Genomic DNA, 22,732 nt, shown 5'->3' on the forward strand with positions numbered 1-22,732 from the left:
CAGAGTCGCAAATCAAGTATAATTCACCTGAAACTCAAAAAAGTCTGACCTGAGGGGAAAAGAGAAGTGGGGGGAGGGGTCACAGAAAACCCATAAGCCCTAGACCCTGCATGGCAGGTGGAAGAAGAGGGAGAGGAGGTGTTCCTTCCTCACCGCCTGTGGGCAGCTTATAAGGACAAAGGCTGCTTTGTCCCCAGATGGCGTAACTCCTCAGAAGCCAAGGGTCAAGACTGTCAGGTTATAGGAATAGGTGTATTCGCCGTATTGGCTGCCTCCTGCCCAGGTAAGTCTGACTCACAGGTTGGTCACCTGTCTGGAATGGACTGCAGGAAAGCTCCCTGGTGAGGTCACCCAGGGAGCAATGGGCCAGAGCAGCGGCTCTGCCAACCGCTCAGGCCAGCCCAGCTCCCCCACCTTCTGGGGGAGGCTGCTTCTTTGTGAAGTGAGTCTCTTCTTATAGCTACAATGTACTTTGAAAGCTGGGCTGTAAAAACCTCATTTGTTTTTCCTTGCAACCCCCAGCTAAGAAGCATTGTGAATGAAACATTCACTGATCGTTTTCTTAGAATTTGAGATGGAGTCTCTGACTCCCCACAAAGCTCTCCCAAGTCCAGTTGCAATGCGGTGGGGGAGCTGGGATTCAGACTTGAGCCTGAAGCTCTGTTTAGAATGGGGGTCTCATGGGTGACGGGTCCACCAGTTGGTCCACGTTCTCTCCAAGCTGGTATGTGGCTTTTACGAGATCATCAGAATCCTAGTTTGAGCAACAGCTGTAGATGACAGTTGGTTGAGAGGAAGGCTCTGGCTCTCACATTTCGATGGCTCCACCATCCTTCATCTTGCATCCTTGTGTGCAAAATGGGAGCAGGGCAGAGGGACCTTAAGAGCTAAGCCTCGCCCCCACCCCGCCCCCACACACTGCCTCTTTTGTAACACAGCTGGGGGGTGCCAAATCCTCTGCCAAAGGCCAGGCCCCAGGCTGGGTGGGGGCTTCCTAGTTTCCATGGCTCATTCACTTCTGAGACTTTTTGGCTGAGCTGCATCATGGGGGGCTAATTACTGCCAATTGCGGCACTGTTGTGTTCCACCTTCTGACGTAGAAAAATGGTCTGTTGGGAACGGACTAAAACCAACATAGGACTATTTATTGTACCCTTGTTAGGAAGCCACTAGGAAGGCTGGTAGGAAGGTCTACCTAGAATTGTTTTTTTTAATAATGGTTTTTATTTTTTCTGTTATAGTTCGTTTACAGTGTTCTGGCCATTTTCTACTGTACAGCAAAGTGACTCAGTCACACACATATATATGTCAACGTGGGTGGAACTAGAGACTCTCGTACGAAATGAACGAAGTCAGAAAGAGAAAGACAAATACCATACGCTATCACTTATATCTGGAATCTAATATATGGCACAAATGAACTTGTCCACAGAAAAGAAACTTGTGGACTTGGAGAACTGGTTTTTAAACACACACACACGCTCTCTCCTCTTAGAGCCACAACAGCCGGTCATGTGTTGCAAAACATAAGCTCACTTTCTCAGTCACAAGGGGATGCCCCCTGAGGGCCAGAAGGGGATTTTGATGAGAGTGAGCTCTGTTCCATTTTGGACTGTCTGGTCCGCCCTGTCTCTCGGCAGAAGCAAGAGGAGGAAGAGAGAAGGAAATGTTCCCTGAGTGCTTCTTATATGTTAAGCTTTGTTCTGTGGACTTAATATGAATTATTTTATTGATCCCCAAAATGGACCTGGGAGGTAACTCTTATTATTGTGATTTCTGTAGAATGACAAAATTTTGTGGGGTTTTTTTTATTATTGTGGTTTTGTGAAAACTGAGACTCAGAGGTATTGAATAGTTTCTTGAGTGGTGGAATCAGAATTTAAATTCTGATTTGAGCTGGTTGCAGATGAGCGTTCTCCATCATAAGCAGAAAGGTTGCTGGCTCCTAGCAAATATTCCTTTAGAGCAGCCATTTCAAAATTTTTCTGGCCTATCTATACCCCCATCAGTAAATATCTCCAAGCATCACGTCCAATATATGCATATTTATTTATAAATTAGATGCACTAATTAGAAGCTAGTATCTATTAGTATTGATTGATAATAAAATTAGTGCCCAGGGCACTGACGGTTACTAAAGACAATGGATATTTAATACAGTGCTGATAATTTGGAAATTTTTTTGGCCAAATATAATTAAATTATCGTGTAACCTCACTGTATTAATATATGACAAATAATTTAGTCTAGGAATTGAAGAAGTAATCTTGCTTTTTTCTTCTTGTCTTCATGTGCCTGAATTATTCCTATTGTCTACAGTCCACTTACACTGCAGGGAAAACTTAAGCCCCTTGTTCATGTCGTGATGGTTGCTTGACTAAAATTAGATATTTTGGGTGGAAAATCTATTCATTGTGTACTTGTATGCTTTAAGACACCATCGTAAAGGCACAGAGAGAAATAAAGGCAGCAGCATAGACCCCCTTCTCCGTTGCATGATCCCCACTTGGCCTACAGTGCTTAGAGTGCATGCACATGAGCCAAACGATGCTTGAAGGCACCTGCTCAATAACCATAGTCCATAGCAGTAAATAAAAATGGGCTTCCTACATGTAGAGTAGAAATAAATATGAATCAAAATCCTCCCATCTTCCATTATTATTCTATGCTCTCCCTGGACTATAGACCCCTACTCTAGACACGGGGCTGCTGAGTTGGCCCTGCTGAAGGCTGAGGGCCTGAATGAAAGAAGCAGCCAGGGATGACCTGGGGGGTGGGGGGCAGGGTCCCTGGGGTTGGGGACAAGAAGGAGGAGCTCAGTCAGCTCTTAGGCAGCAGCGGGAGCCAAGCTCCAGGACTGGAAGGCCGCACACAGTCTGGTCCCTAAATTCCAGGCCATCCCCAGCAGATCCCATCCTGGGAGGACCACATGGGCCCCAACCACCTGGCGTTCAGACCCCATCCCTTCGGAACCTAGCTCTTCCAGAAGCTTCCCTGCTTGAATACCAGGGCAAATGAAGACGCTCTCTGCAGCACAGTGATCCCTTTAGGTTTGTTTTCCAAGATGGAAAATCAAGGCATTTCAGGCCTTCCATGGAAAAAAAAATAACTTGCCGTTGATTTTGAAATCCCTTTCATTTGTCTCTCACAGACCAGGCCATACAATGGCGCTTTGTGAGCAAGAGAGAGCCCTGTGCAGGGGCCCGCCAGGCCCGCGGCCGCCCGCCTGCCAGCGGGAGGAGACGGGAGGGCTCGGAGCAGGCCCAGGGTTGCTGTTGGACGTCATTCAGAAGGCCCCACTGGGCGGGGGGAGCCCAGGGAGGAAAACAAACAGAGCGAGGAGTAGTGGAAAATGCTGAGTCCTGGAGCTGGCCGGAACAGCGTCTGCCTTTCCAAGCCCGGAGCCAGCGCTCTGCCCACCTGCAGCTGCAGCAGCAAGCTGGCCGCGCCAGGCAGGGGGCCTTGGCACCCAGAACCTGCCCTCCCGAAGCCGGGGAAGGCGGAGCAGACACTCCCATCTCAGCAGACAGAGCCCTTACCCGGGATGCCCGAGTCTTCTTCTTGTTCCAGGAATCCAGGAGGAAAAAAAATTCGCCATACGAAACTGTTACTATTGTCAAACATCAACATATAATAATTATCAGTCCCCACGTCAGTCCTGTGAGGCTGATGCTGTTAATCTTATTTCACGGATGAAGAAATTCAGGCACAGAGAAGGTGATTAACTTGCCCCAAGTCACACAGCACAAAAGTGGCCAGGCCAGGACTTAAAGCCATGTGGTTTAGCACCAGAGTCTATACTCTTAAATGACATTTAAGAGTATGACATTTAAGAGCCTATGACATTTCCTCTCTAGGTATTTAAGATAAGGGAGATTGGAGTTCCCGTCGTGGCTTAGCAGGCTAAGAACACAACACAGCATCTGTGAGGATGCAGGTTCAATCCCTGGCCTTGCTCAGTGGGTTAAGGATCCAGTGTTGCATAGTCATAGATGTGACTCAGACCCAGTGTTGCTGTGGCTGTGGTGTAGCTGGCAGCTGCAGCTTTGATTTGACCCCTAGCCTGGGAACTTCCATGTGCCACAGGTGCGGATCTAAAAAACAAAAGAGAGAGAGAGAGAGAGAGAGAGACAGGGAAAGGCAGAGAGGAAGCAGAGATGGAGAATAAAGTGAATGGTGAGAGGTGGACTATTTCTTACCCATGTTGGAGGGACAAGCCCTCAACCCTCGTCAGATACATAAGATTGGCCTTGGAGGCAGCAGAGCTAATTGTGCCTCTTCGCCAGTTAGCAGTGTGACCTCAGACAAGTCACCTCAACTCCCTTCACCTACACAATGAGGGGACTGTACTTAATCCCTCACGTTCTTTCCAGATCTCTCATCCACATGCTGGGGATCTGGTGACCGAGCACAAGAACTAAGAGTCATCTTTGGGTACCACTCAAATCCCGGTGCTGGCACAAGTGGCCCAGCATCCAAACATGCCCACCGATCACCCTGGCGACTCCATCCCCTAAGCCCCTCACTGATCTTCTCTTGCAAACAAATGAAATCCCAACTGGTCCTTCTCCACTTCCATCCTTGTCCCCTCTGATCTATTCTTGCTCTACAGCCAGAATAATCTTTCTAAGCCCAGATCGGATGCTCAGGGCTCCCCTTTACTCTCTTCTGGCCCACAAGGCCCTAAATCATCTCCCCCTCACCTCTCATCATGACTCCTTCTCACCTGCTTCCACAGAACTACTCCCAGACTCTATCAGCCCATAAGCTGTCTTACTTCTAGGCCTCGAGCTGAATGTCTTTTCCCTTGCTAGCCAGCTAACTGCCACTCACTTTAAGATATAAGTTCTTCCAGGTTAGGGGCTCCTTTTTTTTTTTTTTGGTTTTTAGGGCACCCGCAGCATATGGAGGTTCCCAGGCTAGGGAGTGAATTGGAGCTACAGCTGCCAGCCGCAGCCACAGCCACAGCAACGCGGGAATCTGAGTGGCATCTGTGACCTATGCCACAACTCACAGCAACGCTGGATCCCTGACTCACTGAGTGGGCCAGGGATCAAACCCAAATCCTCATGGATACAAGTCGGATTCATTTCTGCTCTGCCACAACAGGAACTCCAGGGGCTCCTCTTGAAATCAAACCATCCTTTTATTCCACTTTGATATAATGCTCCCTTTCCTTGTCTGTAACCCATAATTCACTAAAAGCAGAGTAAAGGAAAAAGCTGTGTCTATCTTTTCCCTTACGATTTCCTTAGTGCTGAGCCCCCTGCCAACTACAGAGGTCAGTGAATGTTTGTTACCTGAATAAATCCATGTGGCAGTCTCACCATCCTACAGAACATCCTACAGTCCCGTGAGCTGTGATCTCAGACACCCTGCAGTTTTCGTTTCGGAAAATTGGGAGAAATAGACCTTCTACCACCCCAGGATCCAATCTCAACATCAGCACTTAGCAGATGGCTAGGATCCATCGGAACTAAGAAAAATAGTTGTCACAGTCAATTCTGAACCAATGGGGGTCAACTTGAAACCAGGACGTGTGGCCTGGAAATGGGATGAGATGCCATAAAGTAGCAGTGGAAAAGGCGTTAAGAGCCGCAGCTGAAGTTCTAGGATTTCCCCGCAGAGAGGTTAAAAAGAGACTGCCGCTGCCTGAGGCGAGTCTCTTGGGCTCAGTGTGGACGGGTAAGGGGGGGGGGTGGTTCTCTCCTGACCCTCAGTAGCTCCTGCAGGTGGCTGTTGAAAATCACCTTGTTCCTCCAAGTGATGTCACCTGCAGAGACCAGAGGTGACCTGGCATCAGAGGGCCGTGCAAGTTGCTGTGGCTGAGAAGTTAGACACGAAGCTGGCAGGTTGCAAAGGTCCTGGGGACTGCCCTGCAGATCACTGAGTCCCTCGTGCTGCTCTGGGCAGAGGGTCATCCCTGTCATTGCCTGGGTGTCAACACATGGGGGTACACCAGGCAATTGGATGAAACCGGCTTTCCCAGGATAGAAATATTTTCCAGGAAAATGGAAAAAGAAAAAGAAAAAAAAAAAAAAAGGCAAGGGAGTGGGACATTCAGGAAAACAGGAAATGGCACTGACCAGGAGCTGGAGAGGCCAAAGCTACCTTCCCCCGAGAGTTTGGGGTTCGACATTCCCAACCAGTGTTTTTTTGTTTTTGTTTTTCTCTCCATCGCAAGCTTTTAAAAATGTTCACCCATCCCTCAACATCTGCTTTGATCAGATTTCTTAAATCCCCGCCTCGCTGCAAGAAGGGCCAGAACCGCGCTTTTCTCTTCTGTGATTTATTGTTCTTTGGAGAGAATTCTCACTGCAAGAAGGGATCCCAAAGAGCAGTGGACCACCAGCAGTAGGCTGGGCAACAAACCCATCAAGTGACATGGGCCAGTCCTTGGAAGGGCAAGTCACCCCACATCTGAGCTGGAGAAAGACCTCAGTACAGCTGGATTTGGCCCACAAACCACCTTCCGGAGCAGTGTGGGGAGAATGAAGAGGTTGGAAAGGGTGTGGGAGTGACAAAGCTTCCCTACCGAAAAAAGACCGTCCTTGTTCCCACAGCTGGTGTATGAAGCATCCCTCTCAGTAACCAGGGCCGGGAGCCCCCATAGATGGTGAGCCATCAGCCAGCATCATCAAGGGAGAACTTGCGGAGTCCTTGGGAGGCAACAGGGCATAATGGAAAGAACAAGGGCTCAGAAGTCACATGGTTCTGATGACTGCGATGACCTCTCATGCTCTCTTCCACTGTAGGTTTCCAGAATAAAGTCAGTTCATGCCAAGGAAACATGGGACCTGGAGGGGTATCTTCACCGGGCTCACACACCCAAATTCTGCAGGGATGAGGCAGGGATGTGAGCATGTGGGGCTGAGCCGCTGGAGGCAAAATGGGAGATTCCTGTGCATCTCGAAGGGGCTAGCCTCCCCTCAATGTCTCTGGGTGTTTCTACACAGCAATGACAGAGTTCCAAGACCACCCCGTGGCACACCTGAGCTGTAGAGGGCCGTCCTGCTGCTGTGACGGACACATTGAACATCTCTGTGGTGTAGACTCAACCCAGAGTCAGCACCTGTGTGCCCTGTAGTCGCCAGTGCCTGGCTTGCTCCACTCACATTATAAATCACGATCCTCTCCCATTTTAGGTTAAAACAAGTACACTTCATTACACAGGTAAGCTCTTTTGCTCACAGATTTTTAAAAGTGATTTAATAACTCATTTTTGGCGTGGGGGCTATAGCTTGCTCCAAAGCCATAGCCATGGGAGCCAGATCATCCTTGGGCAATTTCCTTATCCTACAACCTCCCCAAAGCATCTCAAAGTCTGTAGATTTCTGACCAGTAGCTTTTTTTGAATGACTGCTCTTTCCTGCATCTCCTTCTATCTGTACCCTCTCCCACTCCCCCAAATCTGGAGATAGTTGCAGACAATATTGTCTTTCCTCGATCTGCCACCACCAAAGCTTCAATATGGCAGCCCCAGTGGTATCATTAAGTGATCACCAAAGCCCACTGGTTTGAGAGTCCCCCGCTGAACTCCAGCCCCTAGTCTGAGAAACAGAGACCTAAGCTGGTTTCATTCAAGAGCACCTTGTATCTTTGAACCCAATCAGCATTCAGTCACTTACTTTGGGGCAAAAGTGGCAACTTGGCACTGAAGGAAAATTCTCTGACCAAATCCTAGGTGAGGCAGAAACTTATTCTGCGTTCTGTGGATGGCGGGGACAGAAGCTCCGATGTGGCCTCAGGTTGGCTCCAGAGTTGTGGCTTTGCCCAGGCTGGCAGCTGAAGATGAAAAAAATCTAAAGCCCTCCAGCCCTCTTCCCACAGTCTCCCAGTGAGTGGCCGTGACTGGGCTGAGGTGTAGACCTGGAGACCTTCTTGCAGCCAGTCTGCTCCCTGACCACTGGACCACACAGTCAGTGTTTAACATGAATTCAGCAAACCTCAAAGCTCCAGGCCCGAGGAGACTGATTTTCCAAAACAGAGTGCTCTTTGTGAACAATTCAGCAAAAATTCTCTTTCCAGCTGGGAGTTGGGATGCGTGTTGCAAATGCTGGTGTTAATGAAAAACATCCACCTTCCACAGTTCCAACAACAAGAGAAAAGCACCACGCAAGATGAGTTCCTACGCCCTCCTCCTCAGGGCACTTATAAATACACTTTTATTTATGATGAGGGCTTTGGGGGTTTCGGACAGATATCATCAGTCCCAATTTTCAGCCCCCATGAAAGAGTTGGGGGGGTGGGGTGGCAAGGAGATGGATGTGATGGGTCCAAATGGGCACAGGGCAAAATTAGTGTCAGAGTTTGGGAGGAGAAGGTTGGTCCTGCACTGTGCATGGCCTAGAGACAGTCAACGCCCGGTATGAATACCTGGAACTTGACCCAGGTGAAATCAAGTGTTTATCTGTTGAGTCATTAAAATTTTTCTTCATGTGCCTCTTAGTCCTCCAGACATGATCAAAATGAGGTCTGACGAGGGCAGGGACATTCCACAAAGGATGACACCATCTATTCAGCAACTGGGATGGGAGATTACAATTCCACATAGTCCTATTGTAGTTCTCACTTTATTAGGAAATCTTTTATCTGGAACGGTCCAGAGCGAGTGAGATCAGCAAGACGGAGTTGCATTCCTTCCTGGGCTTGTCTCTGGTTGGTTAATCGGTCCTGCTTTCACACATGAACCAGACAGAAAAGAATGGAGCCAAACCCACATCGTTATGAATGAATTTCTTTGCTTTTAATCTCACACAGTTTAAAATACAATATGAAATCAGGCTACAGTATATAAAAAACTCTCCAGCAAAATGATGTGCCAGCATCAGCTACTAAAATAAACAAACAAAAAAACTCCCCCATAAGAAATGTTTTTGCATTTAAAAAAAAAAAACAACACATAGACACTTATATCGCTACATCTCTAAGCTACCTCAGTTCTGATTTTTAAAAAGCACCTGCTTTTCCTTTTTTCATCTTGCGTTTAAATTTTCAGCTTTTAAAAAATATAAATTATATGAAAATACAAGTTGGAAAATAGTCAAACACAATATAACATCTCTTTCACCCCTATACTTCTCAGCTTAAAAAAAAGTATTCTAAAAAAAGTTCAATAACTGAGGCAGTATTCCTGATAATTTCATTTTAATATATATATTTTATATATGTATATGCATACATATATTTATGGTTCCGCAAAACTTCTTTGGAATGTAGGTAAGAGTTCAACACATTTATATAGACCCCAACAGAGAAAGCAACATGCACAGCATGACTAGAATAGAGGTGTCATTTTCACCATGAAGATTAGGCAGGTTAATGCTCTAAAACCCAGAGTGTTCGTCTCCAAAGTGAGGAAAAGCATATCTGATCTTGGAATGCTACCTCGAATCCCCACAGCCACAAAGCCAGGGCTCTGTGTAGGGACGTCCCTCCCGGCAAGGCAGGAGGGAACAAAAGTGACCTCTGAACCGCACCGCCCAAACCAACGTGGGTTAAGGCATCTCCAGGAAAGTGAGTTTCACCAGCTCAACCAGATTTGCCCATCCTTCCTCTGAAGCTCACATGTGTTTTTTCAAAGCATCAATCCAACAATTCTGCTACATTTCCAGTGTATAAGCCACCCACCACTCTTCCTGGGATGGTCTCTGGCCTTCGGACAGAAAGAGAACAAGCATCTGGCCAGATCAACAAAGCTGTCTGAATTAATCTGCTGTCTACAAAGACTGAAAACGGTGGACAGAGAGAGAAAGGGCATCTTAGCAAACAGGCGGCTGAAAGAGCACGAGGCGGTACTTGCTTACATCTTATCTGCTATGGGATTACTGCAGGAGTTAGATACATTCAGACACGGGGAGTTCTCAGCATAAATTTAAAAGGAAAGGTTGATGAGTTGAGAAAGTGATTTTATGCCTGATGGCAAACAGCAAGCAATGACCGATGCTTGGCTTTGGGTCTACTCTCAGCCATGACTGAAATGTGGAAAGACTTCACAAGAAAACCCCGGGATTAGCTCAGCTGCAGGTCTGCATGTCTGCAAACACACGCACCACACACACACACCCACACACACGCACACGCACGCACGCACACGTCTTTGCCAGTGCCCTACAAAGATCACATAATCTAAGAGAAAACAATGTAGTCCAAACAGTTCTGCCTAACACTCCCTGAGCAGCTCCTAAAATATTTCGAGAGCTTCATTAAGGCACCTGCATCCGGAAGAAGATCAAAATACACAGCTGGGCGAAATTCTGCCTTTGCTTTCCAAGTGGATGCTCCGATAATATCGGCAGGAGGAAACGCATGAATCACAGAGCTAAGTTCCTGATCATTCAGGGTCTGCAAGAGGAGTAAACAATCCACTTTCTTGAAGATGCTAGAAGGTAGTTAGTACTTCCAGTTTCTCAGCCGGGGCCCAAGAAGGGCCAGCCCTGAGAAGCTCGTCCTAAATGTGTCTTCACCTCGCTCAATGAAGCCCAAAAAGCCATCCCTCTGATGTCCTCCTTGTCATCGGGCACCTGTACGGTATGGGGGTGATTCTAATTGTACCAGGCAGTTTTCCTCAGTAGTTTGATGTTGGTCCCCCCCCTCCCTGAACCCCATATTCAGATTAATATTCACAACTGCCTCTGTTGACCATGTGTATAGTTCAACTCTGGGGGAACTAAAAAGAAATTTGAATCTCGTGCACCACCTTATTCCTTCCCTTAAGCTCCTTTCCTTCTATTTCCTCTGCCTTCAAGTCTGGTCTTCCTTGCTCTGCAATTACTAACCTTCCCTCACCCTGTGCCAGGATAGCAGATCCAAGCACAGGGCCCTAATGGCATCTGCGCTATGCACGCTGCCCACGCACCCAGTCTCACCTGACATCCGACTCAGCTGCCTTAAACTCCTCGAAGGAAAGCTTCGCACTTCTCCCCCAAGACAGCCGAGCCACATTTTATTCCTATGCTCCCTTAATTTCCATTGCTCCTAAAACCCAGGACATCTCAATGGCTCTATCAGATCTGCTCCAACTCATGTCATGTCTGCAGTTACTCTTTCACTCACCCATCAGAAAGCTGTACATTTCTCTCTACTAAATAACAGAGTAGGGGAAGCAATATATGTGAGATGCTGGGGGAAAAAAATAAGACATAAAAAAGAAAGGACAGAGTGTTAGTTTGGAATGACATGCATTCAGGACTTATTTCATAATACCTGAGGGGTAATGCCTATGCATACAGATTTTTATTCCAAGTCATGTTTGTTACAGGTACAAAACCAGTCCAGAACCAGGTCCATCATTCCCCATCAATCCCCCTTCCATGACTTCTACAGTGCTCCTACATTTACTGTGGTCCCAAACCAGGTGTGGTCCAAAAAATACATTCAGTTCCAAGACTTAATGCTTCTTAGCCCAACGTTACGTCCAAGCCCCGAGGATCTACGAATGACAAGTAAGTAGAGGGGTGTGATCATAATTGTTTAAAATTATAGGTGAAATTCCCATGCACAGTTTCCTTGCACCCAAATCAGCATTATTTTTCCTTCATATATCAGTCACACGAATTTGGGGTCCCCCATCTCAGTGACAGCACTTTGCCTTTCCAGTGGGGTCTATATAAACAGTTTCCTTTCACGGTGACAGAATCCTCAACCGGCAAATAAAAACAAACTTGCATGATATACCGCAACACTGAGACCACCTTAGAGCTTAAGACGATTTTTAAGGAAAAAAAAAAAAAATACTGGCACAAAATTTAATTGAATAAATTTTAACACGAAAACAGTTTTGGCCCCACTACATGGAAGTCCATCTTTGTTTCGAAAGAGAATAAAGGTAAATAGTCCTTGGTTTTTAGTGCATCCCCCAAACAAAAGATTTGATCCCACCTCCCACTTTTTTGCCCTCCCAGACCTGAAAACAAAAGCAAACGAATTGCCTTTTATTAGTCTCCTAGCCCCTGGTGCATCGATTTCTTTTGCTAATAGGTCCATGACTCAAAACACTTTTCTTTTTTCATGGAATATTTTTTTTTTTAAATGATGGGACACATTTGTCTCTTCCTCCCTTAAGCCAGATTCTTCAAGCTTCTAAGAAGGCCCTTCTTGCTCAAGAATTTCTTGTCCCGCCCGCCCCACGAGTCCTGGCCCTCCTCTTCCGACAGCGCACAATTGATTATAGCTGCAGCTCACTTAGCTCCCACCCCTGAATGTAAAAAAAACGAGCTCTGGAAAATTAAAAATAGAATAACAATTAAAAATTAAGAGTCCGACCGACGTGGTTGTTCTTTAAAATGCCTCAGGAGAGTTTGCCCAGCCCCAGGGTGTCCATCACTCATCGGCATCGGGCTTGACGTCCAGCATGGCATGGAGCTCCTCGGGCGTGTAGCCCAGGAGGCTCTGCAGGTCGCACACAAAGCGGTACACGTAGCGTTTACCCGCCGTCTTGTGGATGATGTTTTTGTCATAATAATAGCGAAGGCCACGGCTCAGTTTCTCATAATTCATCTTAGGTTTGTTTTTCCTTTTTCCCCATCTCCTGGCCACCTGAAATTTAAAACAAAAAAGGAAGAGGGGGGTAAAAATCTATAGGATAATCCATATATATACGTTTATATGCCTACACCATTTGTGCTGACCCATGAGGTGCCAGAGACAGAGATTCGTGTACGCGGAAGATACTTTTCTGACGGATCACTTCTGAAGTCCAGATTCCAAGGGATGGCCAAGGATGATAGTGACATTGATTCTTTTTTTTTTTTTTGGCTGCACCCGTGGCATAAGGGAGTTCCCAGGCAGGCAGGGATTGAACTTGAGCCACTGCAGTAACAACACTGGATCCTTAACCACTGGGCCACCAGGGAACTCCTTTATTCTTTAAGTTGCTGAAAACACGGTGATCCTAACTCCTTAAAGCCTCTAATATTAAAAAAAAAAAACAAAAACCAACACTATAGAGTCTCCCCTTCCTGTATCATGAACAGAATGCCCTTGCTTTGAAAGCATGAAGTCCAATGTGAGGGATGGATGGCTGTGCTGCCAGCACACCTGCCTTTCATCAACAGGAAGCATTTTTTCTGTACCGGGCACAAGGGCCCCTCAAGTCTACCGGGACACAGAGGTTGCCTCTCACTCTCTCTCTCCTTTTTTTTTTTTTTTAATTTCAAGTATGCAGAAGACTTCCCTTGCCATTTATTTATTTATTTATTTTGCTTTTTAGGGCTGCACCTGAGGCATATGGAGGTTCCCAGGCTAGGGGTCGAATCGGAGCTGTAGCTGCTGGCCTGCGCCACAGCCACAGCAACGCCAGATCCGAGCTGAGTCTGCGACCCACACCACAGCTCACGGCAACGCCAGATCCTTAACCCACTGAGCGAGGCCAGGGATCAAACCCGCAACCTCATGGTTCCTAGTCAGATTCGTTTCCGCTGCGCCACGAGACGGGAACTCCTAGAGAGGTTGTCTCTCTTGATCTTTGTTTTTAATCCTCTGAATTGGGCGTGGCACAAAACAAACACCTTGTAAGTGTCTGTTAATGAAAGGGCAAATGAATGAGCAAATCTTCCCAGGCCCCCAGAATGGCCCGACTCCTTCCATATTCACGGAGTCACAAGGGTGCAAAGTCAGAGAAGGCAACGTGTATTGACGAAGAGCCTCCTATGCGCCAGGAACTTTACAGGTGTCCTATCAGTTACTCCTGGGAAATAAATGGGCAACGTGGTTGATTATCTCTGTTTTCCCAATGATGAGACTCTGAGGAGGTCACACCAGTAACAGAGCTGGGATTCGAGCCCCGAAAAAAAGTCATCAGACCCGCAGGACCCATTTCCAGAGCTCGCGCTCTCCTCCTCCCTCACCATAAGGCCCTCCCTTCTTACCTCATCTGGGTCAGAAAGCTTGAATTCCCAGCCATCTCCTGTCCAGCTGATAAAAGACTGACAGGATTTATCAGTGAGTAATTCCAGAAGAAACTGCCACAGCTGGATCGGTCCGCTGCCTGGAACACAAGCCATTGTGAATCATTACACCAGACGCTCCTCACGCCCAGCAACTAATCCCATTATCCGCACTCCCCATCCCTTCTCGCTCGGTCCCCCCAGCCAGGAGAAAAGGAAGCCAACAGGCAGCACAAGTGATGGAGGAGGGAGGAGGGGCTCAACCGACGGAAAACGTGAAGGCTTCCTACCCCGAAAGCATTGATGGCAGAATAGCAATTGCCTTATTTTGATCAACTTAAGGGTCAGTCCATTTTTATTGCTAAGCAAACTCTACAAAGACAAGACTGAATCTCTCCTCGGAGATGTTCTACAGAAGCATAATTTCTCTCTCTCTCTCTCTCTCTCTCTCTCTCTTGTTTTTTTTTTTTTTTTTTTTTTTGCCTGAACAAACGAAGTCGTTATTTTTGCCTTCCAAAGGAAGAAAGGTATGAACCAAGGAATGTCTTTGTCATTTCCAACCCGAAGTCAAAGCTCATAAGCACCATCTATAGCAGAGAGCCCTGATTTGCAAGGGAGAAGCAGTACCGTCCTAGGGGGAATCTAACAAGGACACCGAGGTCAGATGTTCTTTTGGTCATAGCATTCCTCTCTCCCAGGATCCCGTCCCCACCTACAGGCAGGCACCCAAACTAAGAACGGAAAGCCTCATCGCTTTGGAAGGAATCAACTCGCCAGCCAGGAAGTTCTCAGAGGTCAGGTGAGGACTGCCTCAGAAATTGTCCATGGGTTCAGCGAACTCTAACTCACACACACACACACACACACACACTATTCTCTTGTCTTAGTCATCAACACTGCAAGATCTGAGTTCTGGAAGCCCTGACATAGTCTATCAATTTATCTTTGCTAGGGAGTTCCTGTTGTAGCTCAGCGATAGTGAATCTGACTGGTATCTATGACGATGCGAGATCTGATCCCTTGGCCTTGCTCTGTGGGTTAAGGTTCTGGCGTTGCCATGAGCTGTGGTGCAGGTCGCAGACGCAGCTCAGATCCTGTGTGGCCGTGGCTGTGTCGTAGACCAGCAGATGCAGCTCTGATTCGATCCCTAGCCTGGGAACTTCCATAGGCCGCCTGTATGGTGCTAAAATGAAAAAAAAAAAAAAAAAAAAGAAAAGAAAAGAAAAGAAAAGAAAAAAATTATCTCACGCAACAAGACTTATGCTCCATGGGTTTCCTTCTAGGATGGCTTTCTATTCAGAAGTGACAGTGCTTCTGCGGAATCTTATCTCATTTATGGATGTAGCCAGGGAGACAAGTATGGGTTCAATAGTCCACGCTGCTCACTACACTTCCACACCATCTTAGAAGCAATCGGGCGGCAGTGGGGCTGGGAAAGATCAAGTCCTTGTAGATGAAGAAAGCCTTGCATGCTCTAACTCACAAAGGAAAATGCGACGTTTTTAGGCTCTAAACCTGAACCTGAGTTTCAAATTGGTCTGAGCCAAAGCAAACTGAGATTCAATGGGAAATCGGCTTTACATTCCCTCTCTATCTAAAAAAGAAACATTCAGAGTTCCCTTGCAGTGCAGCGGGTTAAGGATCCGGCATTGTCACTGCAATGGCTTGGGTCACTGCTATGGCGGGGGTTTGATCCCTGGTCTGAGAACTTCTACATGCTGTGGGCGTGGCCAATAAAGAAAGAAATGTCCTTTACGACCTATAAGGGCAATCTCTCGTTATGTCTTACACTTCTACGAGGCATGCTCACTTGCACCATTTTTCTTGCTCCGAAAATCCACTCCCGACCTTCCTTATAGGCAAGGCACAAGAGGGCTATTTCCATCCAGCTGGGGCTGAAAAAGGCACACCAAAAAGTGATGTGATTTTGCTCCAGAGTTTAATTAGGAAATGATGGGTCAGGTGCTCAGGCCTTGGGAGTCCTGGCACCAGGGTAACCTCGATGGACGCCTACGAGCAAACCGCGGCCGGCTTGGCGAGCATCCTCACAGGACAGTCAAAGGAAGCAATGGCTTCGGTGACAACTTCCTAGTAATCATTCTTAGGATCCTCCTTTGTACCACCCAAGCATCAGGAAAATGAAATCTCTCTACCTCATCCTTTTAGGAATGCACCTCAAAAGTGCTTTAAAACCATCTTGCAAGAAATACTTGACACATATTCTAGAATTAAATGATTCAGCAAACACCTGCAAAATATATTCACATGTGAAGAAATGGTGCAGGGAACTACACTACCCTTTTCTGTTTCTACGCCTCATTAACAAACAAACAAAAAACATTTAGTGGACAGCTCGGACACACTTGCAGATTTCTCAGGAACTGGTAGTCCCTACTACCTTCTGCCTGGAATAATATCCTAACGTGACGTCCTAGGAGGAATCCACAGAGAAGCCACTCTAATGGGCAGGAGGAAGAAAACAAACCTCTAGTAAGAACTACTCTGCAGGAGTTCCCGTCGTGGCTCAGTGGTTAGTGAATCTGACTAGGAACCATGAGGTTTCGGGTTCCATCCCAGGCCTTGCTCAGCGGGTTAAGGATCTGGCATTGCCGTGAGCTGTGGTGTAGGTTGCAGACGTGGCTCGGATCCCGAGTTGATGTGGCCGTGGTGTAGGCCGGGGGCTACAGCTCCAATTCGACCCCTAGCCTGGGAACCTCCATATGCCGCAGGAGCGGCCCAATAAATGGCAAAAAAAGACAAAAAGAAAAAAAGAAATACTACGCAAATTTTGATGGCAATAAAGAAAAAAAAGCAACTCTAAGAGCTCTTTTAGATTTCCGAAAGAAGCATAAAATGAGTATAGACACCCACAGGACCCCCGAAGTGAGGCTAAGGAAAAATCCACTACCCCAAATTAGGTCGATAAGCTGGGGAGTTCATGGTCCTCCCCTGGGTCAAGACTACAGACCATAGACAAGGCCAGGGCTGGGGGCAGGCATGGATGGCTGCTTTCAGATGCCTGGCAAAGGCAAATACAAACAGGAGCTGTGCGCTTTCTTAGGCTGCTACCAGGCACCATAGGAATTCATATGTGAGGCTTTGGAGCCATCATATTCATCCCTCACAGTAACTCCATGGGTAGGTGCTATTGTTACTAAATTTGCCTCTCCCACTTTCCAGCAGGAAACACTGACCCACTCTGTGGCTCTATAACCTCTCCAAGGCCACACGAGTCAAAGGGTGTGGCCGGAATGCAGGCCGCCTGACCTCCAAATTCTTTCTCTCGACACTCCACTGTCCACAGGCAAGACCAACCCAGGAGTGGGCATCGAAATTGCCCTTGGACTGCTGTGGACCCAGGGATAAAAGGACCTGGCTTCTTAAAAACATCTTCTCTTCCCTGCCTCTCACAGCACGTGGTCCAGGACACCGGACGGCCAGTGGTTCTCCTGACAGTCTGACCACTAGGGACCTTGGTGTCCACCTCCACAGGGGACACTTCCAGCCCAGTCAGGTCCCTGCAGGGTCACTGCTGGGCTATGTTATGTCACTATTTCTCCCTCCACTAGTTATCTTAAAAGCCCTCTCACACTACTGGTCTGAGATCTCTTTGGGGAGAAGTGGGCTGATCATACCAAGCTGAGGAAAGGGACAGAAACAGGGGCGTTCTTGTCCCCAGACAGGTCCTGGCCATTGGCAGGGCACAGCAAGCACATCCTGAGTCGTGGAAAGGGAGGCCCAAGAGCCACCACTGTCCCCATCCACGAGACTGTACGGCCATCAAGTGCCAAAGGGGCTTCAATTCGAGGCAGTGGGACCAGCTCAGGGAGGAGGGATGCAGGCAGAGCTATAACTGCTTCTCCTCCGCCACTTCCCCAGCTGGATGTTAGAGGCACAGGCTGCCCGGCCCTGCCCCAGCCCGCTCTCTGTGTACATCTGAGCCCTGGCGTCTGTGAATGTGGCCGGGGCAGACTGAGTCCTTTTCTCTCATCATGAGTTTCCCTGTGCTCATAAACAACATCAAACTGTGAAATCTGGCAACTGGGAGCCGAGGTCCTAGTTGTGGTGCCCTCCTAACTCTTCTTCTATTTACCGAAGGGAAGAGGGGAGGGTAAATGGGAAAACCAGATGCCTAAGGAAGGCACAGAGACCCGAATGGGAGGCAGTGGGGAGGTACGTCTTCCCCGGGCCGCACGATGGTAAAGTCAAGCAGCGGTGGGGTCAGCTCAGGTCTCCTTCGTGATGCTTGGGAAAAAGTCCCATCAGCCCAGCAGGCTAAGGGCACGCACAGCACTCTCACCTGCGGTTTTCTGGAAGTTGCCCCGGCTAACCCTTCACCCTTTGCAACTGACCCCCAAAAAAGGGGATCCGTGATCCGTCCCCCCCCACCCTGCCCCAGAGAGTTCTCTCTAGGTCACTTTTGCTGACACCTCAACCCTCCTTGTGTGTTATTTTCCCCATGACAACATGGGTGTCAGGGTGGCTCGTGCCCTGGCTGGATCTGCGAGGAGTCCAACAGGGAGGCTGTTTCCGCAGCAATGTGTCACCCTCCCTGGGGGGCCGGAAGGGGAACTCAGGGCCACTTGGCAGCCCACAGCGTGCAGGTGGCTCTGGGGTTGGAGGGGACGCTGGCGACGCTGACCTGCGGGCAGCAGCATCGGAATCCCAGTCCAAGGGACGTTCTCATTTGTGCCCAGACACAGAGGGAGGCTGGCTCTCGCGGGTACAGTTCCTCCCGGAGAACATCTCTATGTCGCTCAGCGTCCATCTGTCCAAACCCCCAGGGCCCAGGCTCTGTCCCTTGCCCTTCATCCAACATATCCTCACATTGTTGAGCCTTTTACTCCATTCTCCTGGCACCTCCCTCGCCCCATCCACCCACCAACCAGACTGTGGTCCCAGTGACCTTTGTCCCAGGGAGCAGAGAATGGTACTAAGAATAGTGCCCATCACAGGGCGGGGGGGAGCGAGGGGGCTCACACACTAACTGTGACTCACAATGGTGTCCCTGTCTGGGGCCCCCACAGCAGTCAACAGCGGCCTTCACCAGGCTGCCCCGGGGTGTCACACATCAGGAATCCAGTGGCATCACTGGGAAACTATGCTTCTCAAGTCGGAGCTCTGAACCACAACAACAGAGGGGTCCCTGTTAGAAGGCAGTGTCTCCGCAGCCGTGCGGGAGGGCGGGCACCACACACACACACACACACACACACACACTCACACGCCCCCCACCCCTGCCCGCTCCCCCAGGCTGCAGCGGGGAGTTTCCTCTGACGGCTTTGTTCTCAGCTTCTGGGGAAGACGAAAATTCTCAGTACAACACTGATGGTCCCACTCAAAGACTATGTATGACACAACCTCAGTTATAGGGGGCATCTGAAGGGACCCCAGGCCAGCAGAGCTAGTCACACAAGGACGTTTCCCTCCAGAGGGGACCCTCAAAGTAGTTCAAGTCCAGGGCTAATAACCACTCCCTCTTTTTGTAAGGCAAGGCACCCAGTATATTCCTACTCATCTGGTTGTTTCCCTTCTCTTTGTCTAGGGACCAGAAGGCTCCTGTCTGTCTCCTTGAGGGGTGATTTTAAAAACGCCCCCTTTTTTTGGCCCCCTGGCTTAGAGGCTAAGAAGAGAGCAGCTCAGGTAAATGGAAAAAGCAAAAGGCCAGGACAGGATTTGAATCAAGTGCCCTGGATCATAACTGTTCCCAGAATGAGAAAAAAGATGTCAGCATCTTTCTTCTCATTCTCCAGGCTCGGGGGTTGCCTGCCACAGCAGTGAATTTACAGCTGGTCAACCAGGCTCAGGGTGGGGACCCCTTTCCAGTTCAGCTTCAAGTTCTCACTCTGTCGCCTGTGCCCAGCGTGAGGCAACCACACAGGAGCAGAGCCCAAGGCAGTGGCTGTCTCGGTCAGCACCCCCATCGTCTGTGTGCACATCAAGACCAAGCCTGGCAGCCTGCTCTCCGTAAATCTCTCTCATCACTAGAACACACACTCCAAGGGCGGGGACTGTGAGTTTTCACTGCTGTCACCCAAAGCCTAGCACAGTGCCTCACCAGCAAACACAATCGAAAAGCTGTCTGCCGTGGGGTGACTCCTTCCACCTGTTAGTTCCCTCCCACCCTAGGCTGCATCTGATCGAACCTTCTGTGTTCCGTGCCAGGCGTGGGACCTGGCCTGGGACAGGTGCTCAGTAAATATTTACTGAACTGTATTACCCCAACAATCCTCTGCAGAAAGGTGTCAGGGTACAAGCGACCCAAACTGCTTCTCTCTATTAAACTATATTTGGGGCCAAACAATATGGGTGACTCCCAGGCTATGTTTCATCAACATGTACCCCAAAATAAAAACGGCCCCACCTCCTGTCCTTTGGGGATTCATTTGCTACTTTGAGCATCTAATCTCTGTAGCTCGACTCTCAAAGTCAAATCAAAGACCTCAGTGTGGGCAGGACACCACATTTATTTTAACCTATGAAACTCTCATGGTTGGTCACCCTTGCAACAGGGCTCACTCTGCCCCCATAGTACACATCTGACAGGTGGTCCTAAAACAGAGGAACGGGACTGACTGGCCCCTCCCTTCCCCCAGGTGTCTCTACCCACAGCCAAACGATGATGGCAAAAACAGAACACTCGACTCCAGAAATGACCCATCTGTTCACAAGTGTATCTTTTTTTTTCAAACTACTGCAGGAGTGCCCACCTTTGTGGGTGGGGTGGGTGACCCTAGAATCTAAGCATCACCCTCTGCCTTCAACACCTTCTCAATGATCATCCACAAAAGATCCCGAAGTCCTTCTCGTGCCGTCCAGTCCTGAGGAAATGACCTTTCATGACAAATGGAACAGAAAGCATCCTGACAGTTTCTTGCCCTCAGGGCCAAACCCAACAGGAGCTGCACTATCTTCTGAGTGGGGATGAATCAGTCAAGAAATTGTATTGCTGGATCGTTTGGCATCCGAAGCACTGAAGATTTTCAAAAGGAGGAAGAGGATGGTCTGCTTGATGTGCCTTTTCCCATTTCCTCGGAGCTATGGCCCTGCTGTGGCCCCAACTCAACCCAGTCTCATGTAAACCCCAACACGATCCATATGCGGTACGTCCTATAACTGATCAAGGAAGCCTTAGTTCAGCGAATCACTACAGACCAACATGTTCTATGCACATGGTCCTCTATCCATGGCTAGGAAATCGAAGGCAGCCATCGGGGACCTCAGTTCCAATAAGTCCACTCAGGACCACACACAACATTCTAACCTGTGCTTGAAAAACCCACTCGACGACACCTTCGTGACCTTGCGCTTAACATACTGCCGAAACAGCCAGGACCTAACAATGTAAATAAGTTAGAAAACAATTAAAACCAGCCTGGACACCAAGTCCCTGCCTCTGACACATTAGACCAAAAGAAAGTAGGAAGCATTCCAAAAAATTTAAACCAACAAGCAAAATGTGTCAGGCATTGGACATACTGACGGAGAGATGGCAGCAGACGGTATCCTATAAAATCAAAATACATACATGCCGGTGGGAAATGCCCCAAACAGAAAATCATGTGTCCAGAACTTGGATCCCAACTCCTCCCCAAATGACTGTGCAATCTCATGCAGCTCATTTACCTCTCTGAGCCTTAGTTTATCTATCCTAAAATGAAAATCACTATCCCCGCTCCTTTCTACTTTATGAAGATTATGTCCTTATTGTTACAAATACATATACATATATATGTGTATATACATAAAGAGATGACAACGGTGCAGAACAATTGGGGAACAATATAAAACACAACTATGGAATTGAACAGAATAATTAAACTACAGAAAAAGAAATTTTTTTAAAGCAGACTTTTCCTGAGACAAGAAAAAAACAAAAAAAGATGGAGTTGAAAAAAAAAACAGCAAAAGCACCAGATAAAATTGAGTTATTCTTCCAAGAATTAAATTGGCCTTTTGTGCAGCAACTTCGAAAAAAGAGAAAGCCAGAGGTTAACAAAAAAAAAAAAAAAAAGTTAAAGTATATAAATGCAAGATGTTTTAAACACTGTAGATGCGAATAACCAGTTAAGTTCTTTTTAAATTAGGGATAACTCTGAAGTGCTTGCTCTAATTTAAAGGAGACACGCACAAAAAGAGCAGATGCAAACTGCTTTGCAAGTGAAAGTATCGCCGACATTTATGGCTTGGGGAAATCTTGGCCACAGACAGACTTAGATCCTCTTTCCCCTAAGGCACTTTTTCCCCCTTAATCATTTATACTCCTCACCAAGCACACACCACCTAATAATTATGTAGGGCTGACCTAGAGTGAGTCCAGCGTTCCCCACAAATGTTGGGAGTTGGGGCCTGGGGACAGGTTGCATCAGTTGTAACAGAAGAACAGCAGGAAGCCCATGTCCAAGACAGCCAGGGCCGCAAGCCTGGTGGGCTGGCGATGGGTTGGCCAGGTGGCCCCACCTGGGACAGACGTAAGCGAGGCTCACTTGTGTCTGCCTTGGCCTGAGAACAAGACAGTTACACACTTTAGTGTCTGGAGGAAAGGCCCTTGTTTTTGCTTGGGCTCCTCACACCTGCATGTGTTCACGTACACATGTGTGGGGGTGGCTGCAGGGAAAGGCGACCACCCCCTCTCTTAAAGGGGCAGCCTGTATTCAAATGCAGGAGCCTTTCCTCCAAGCCCGAGGACTCTGTCTCGCCACATTCAACCTGCCGCTCAGACACACACTTGGACAGTGAGCCGGCAAAGCTCAAGCCAGGAAGTGGGTTTCTTTACTGCTTTTCCTCCTGATGTCTTCTAGGTAATAGATTGTTTTAAGAAGCCACCAGAAATGGGTGAGGTTTGG

The 22,732-nt window shown here is 48.0% G+C and overlaps 1 protein-coding gene across 9 annotated transcripts in view; it reads right to left on the reverse strand.

Moving 5' to 3' along the window:
- Positions 1–8,724: 8,724 nt before the first annotated feature.
- ETS1 (ETS proto-oncogene 1, transcription factor) overlaps positions 8,725–22,732 on the reverse strand; it is a 134,873-nt gene continuing 120,865 nt past the window's right edge. For 8 of the 9 annotated variants that reach the window (XM_021101988.2, XM_021101985.2, XM_084974122.1 and 5 more), the window contains 2 exons: positions 13,869–13,987; positions 8,725–12,537 (listed from right to left, as the gene is read on the reverse strand). In XM_021101988.2, coding sequence (XP_020957647.2) covers positions 12,322–12,537; positions 13,869–13,987 — 335 coding nt within the window. In that variant the 3' untranslated portion in view covers positions 8,725–12,321. 9 annotated transcript variants of the gene reach the window in all.

The sequence above is a fragment of the Sus scrofa genome, chromosome 9, assembly GCF_054392235.1.
Source record: "Sus scrofa isolate SSC_HxYL_T2T_F1_AM1 chromosome 9, Sscrofa_HxYL_maternal_Yorkshire_Landrace_v2.0, whole genome shotgun sequence".
In the NCBI taxonomy this organism is placed as follows: domain Eukaryota; kingdom Metazoa; phylum Chordata; class Mammalia; order Artiodactyla; family Suidae; genus Sus; species Sus scrofa.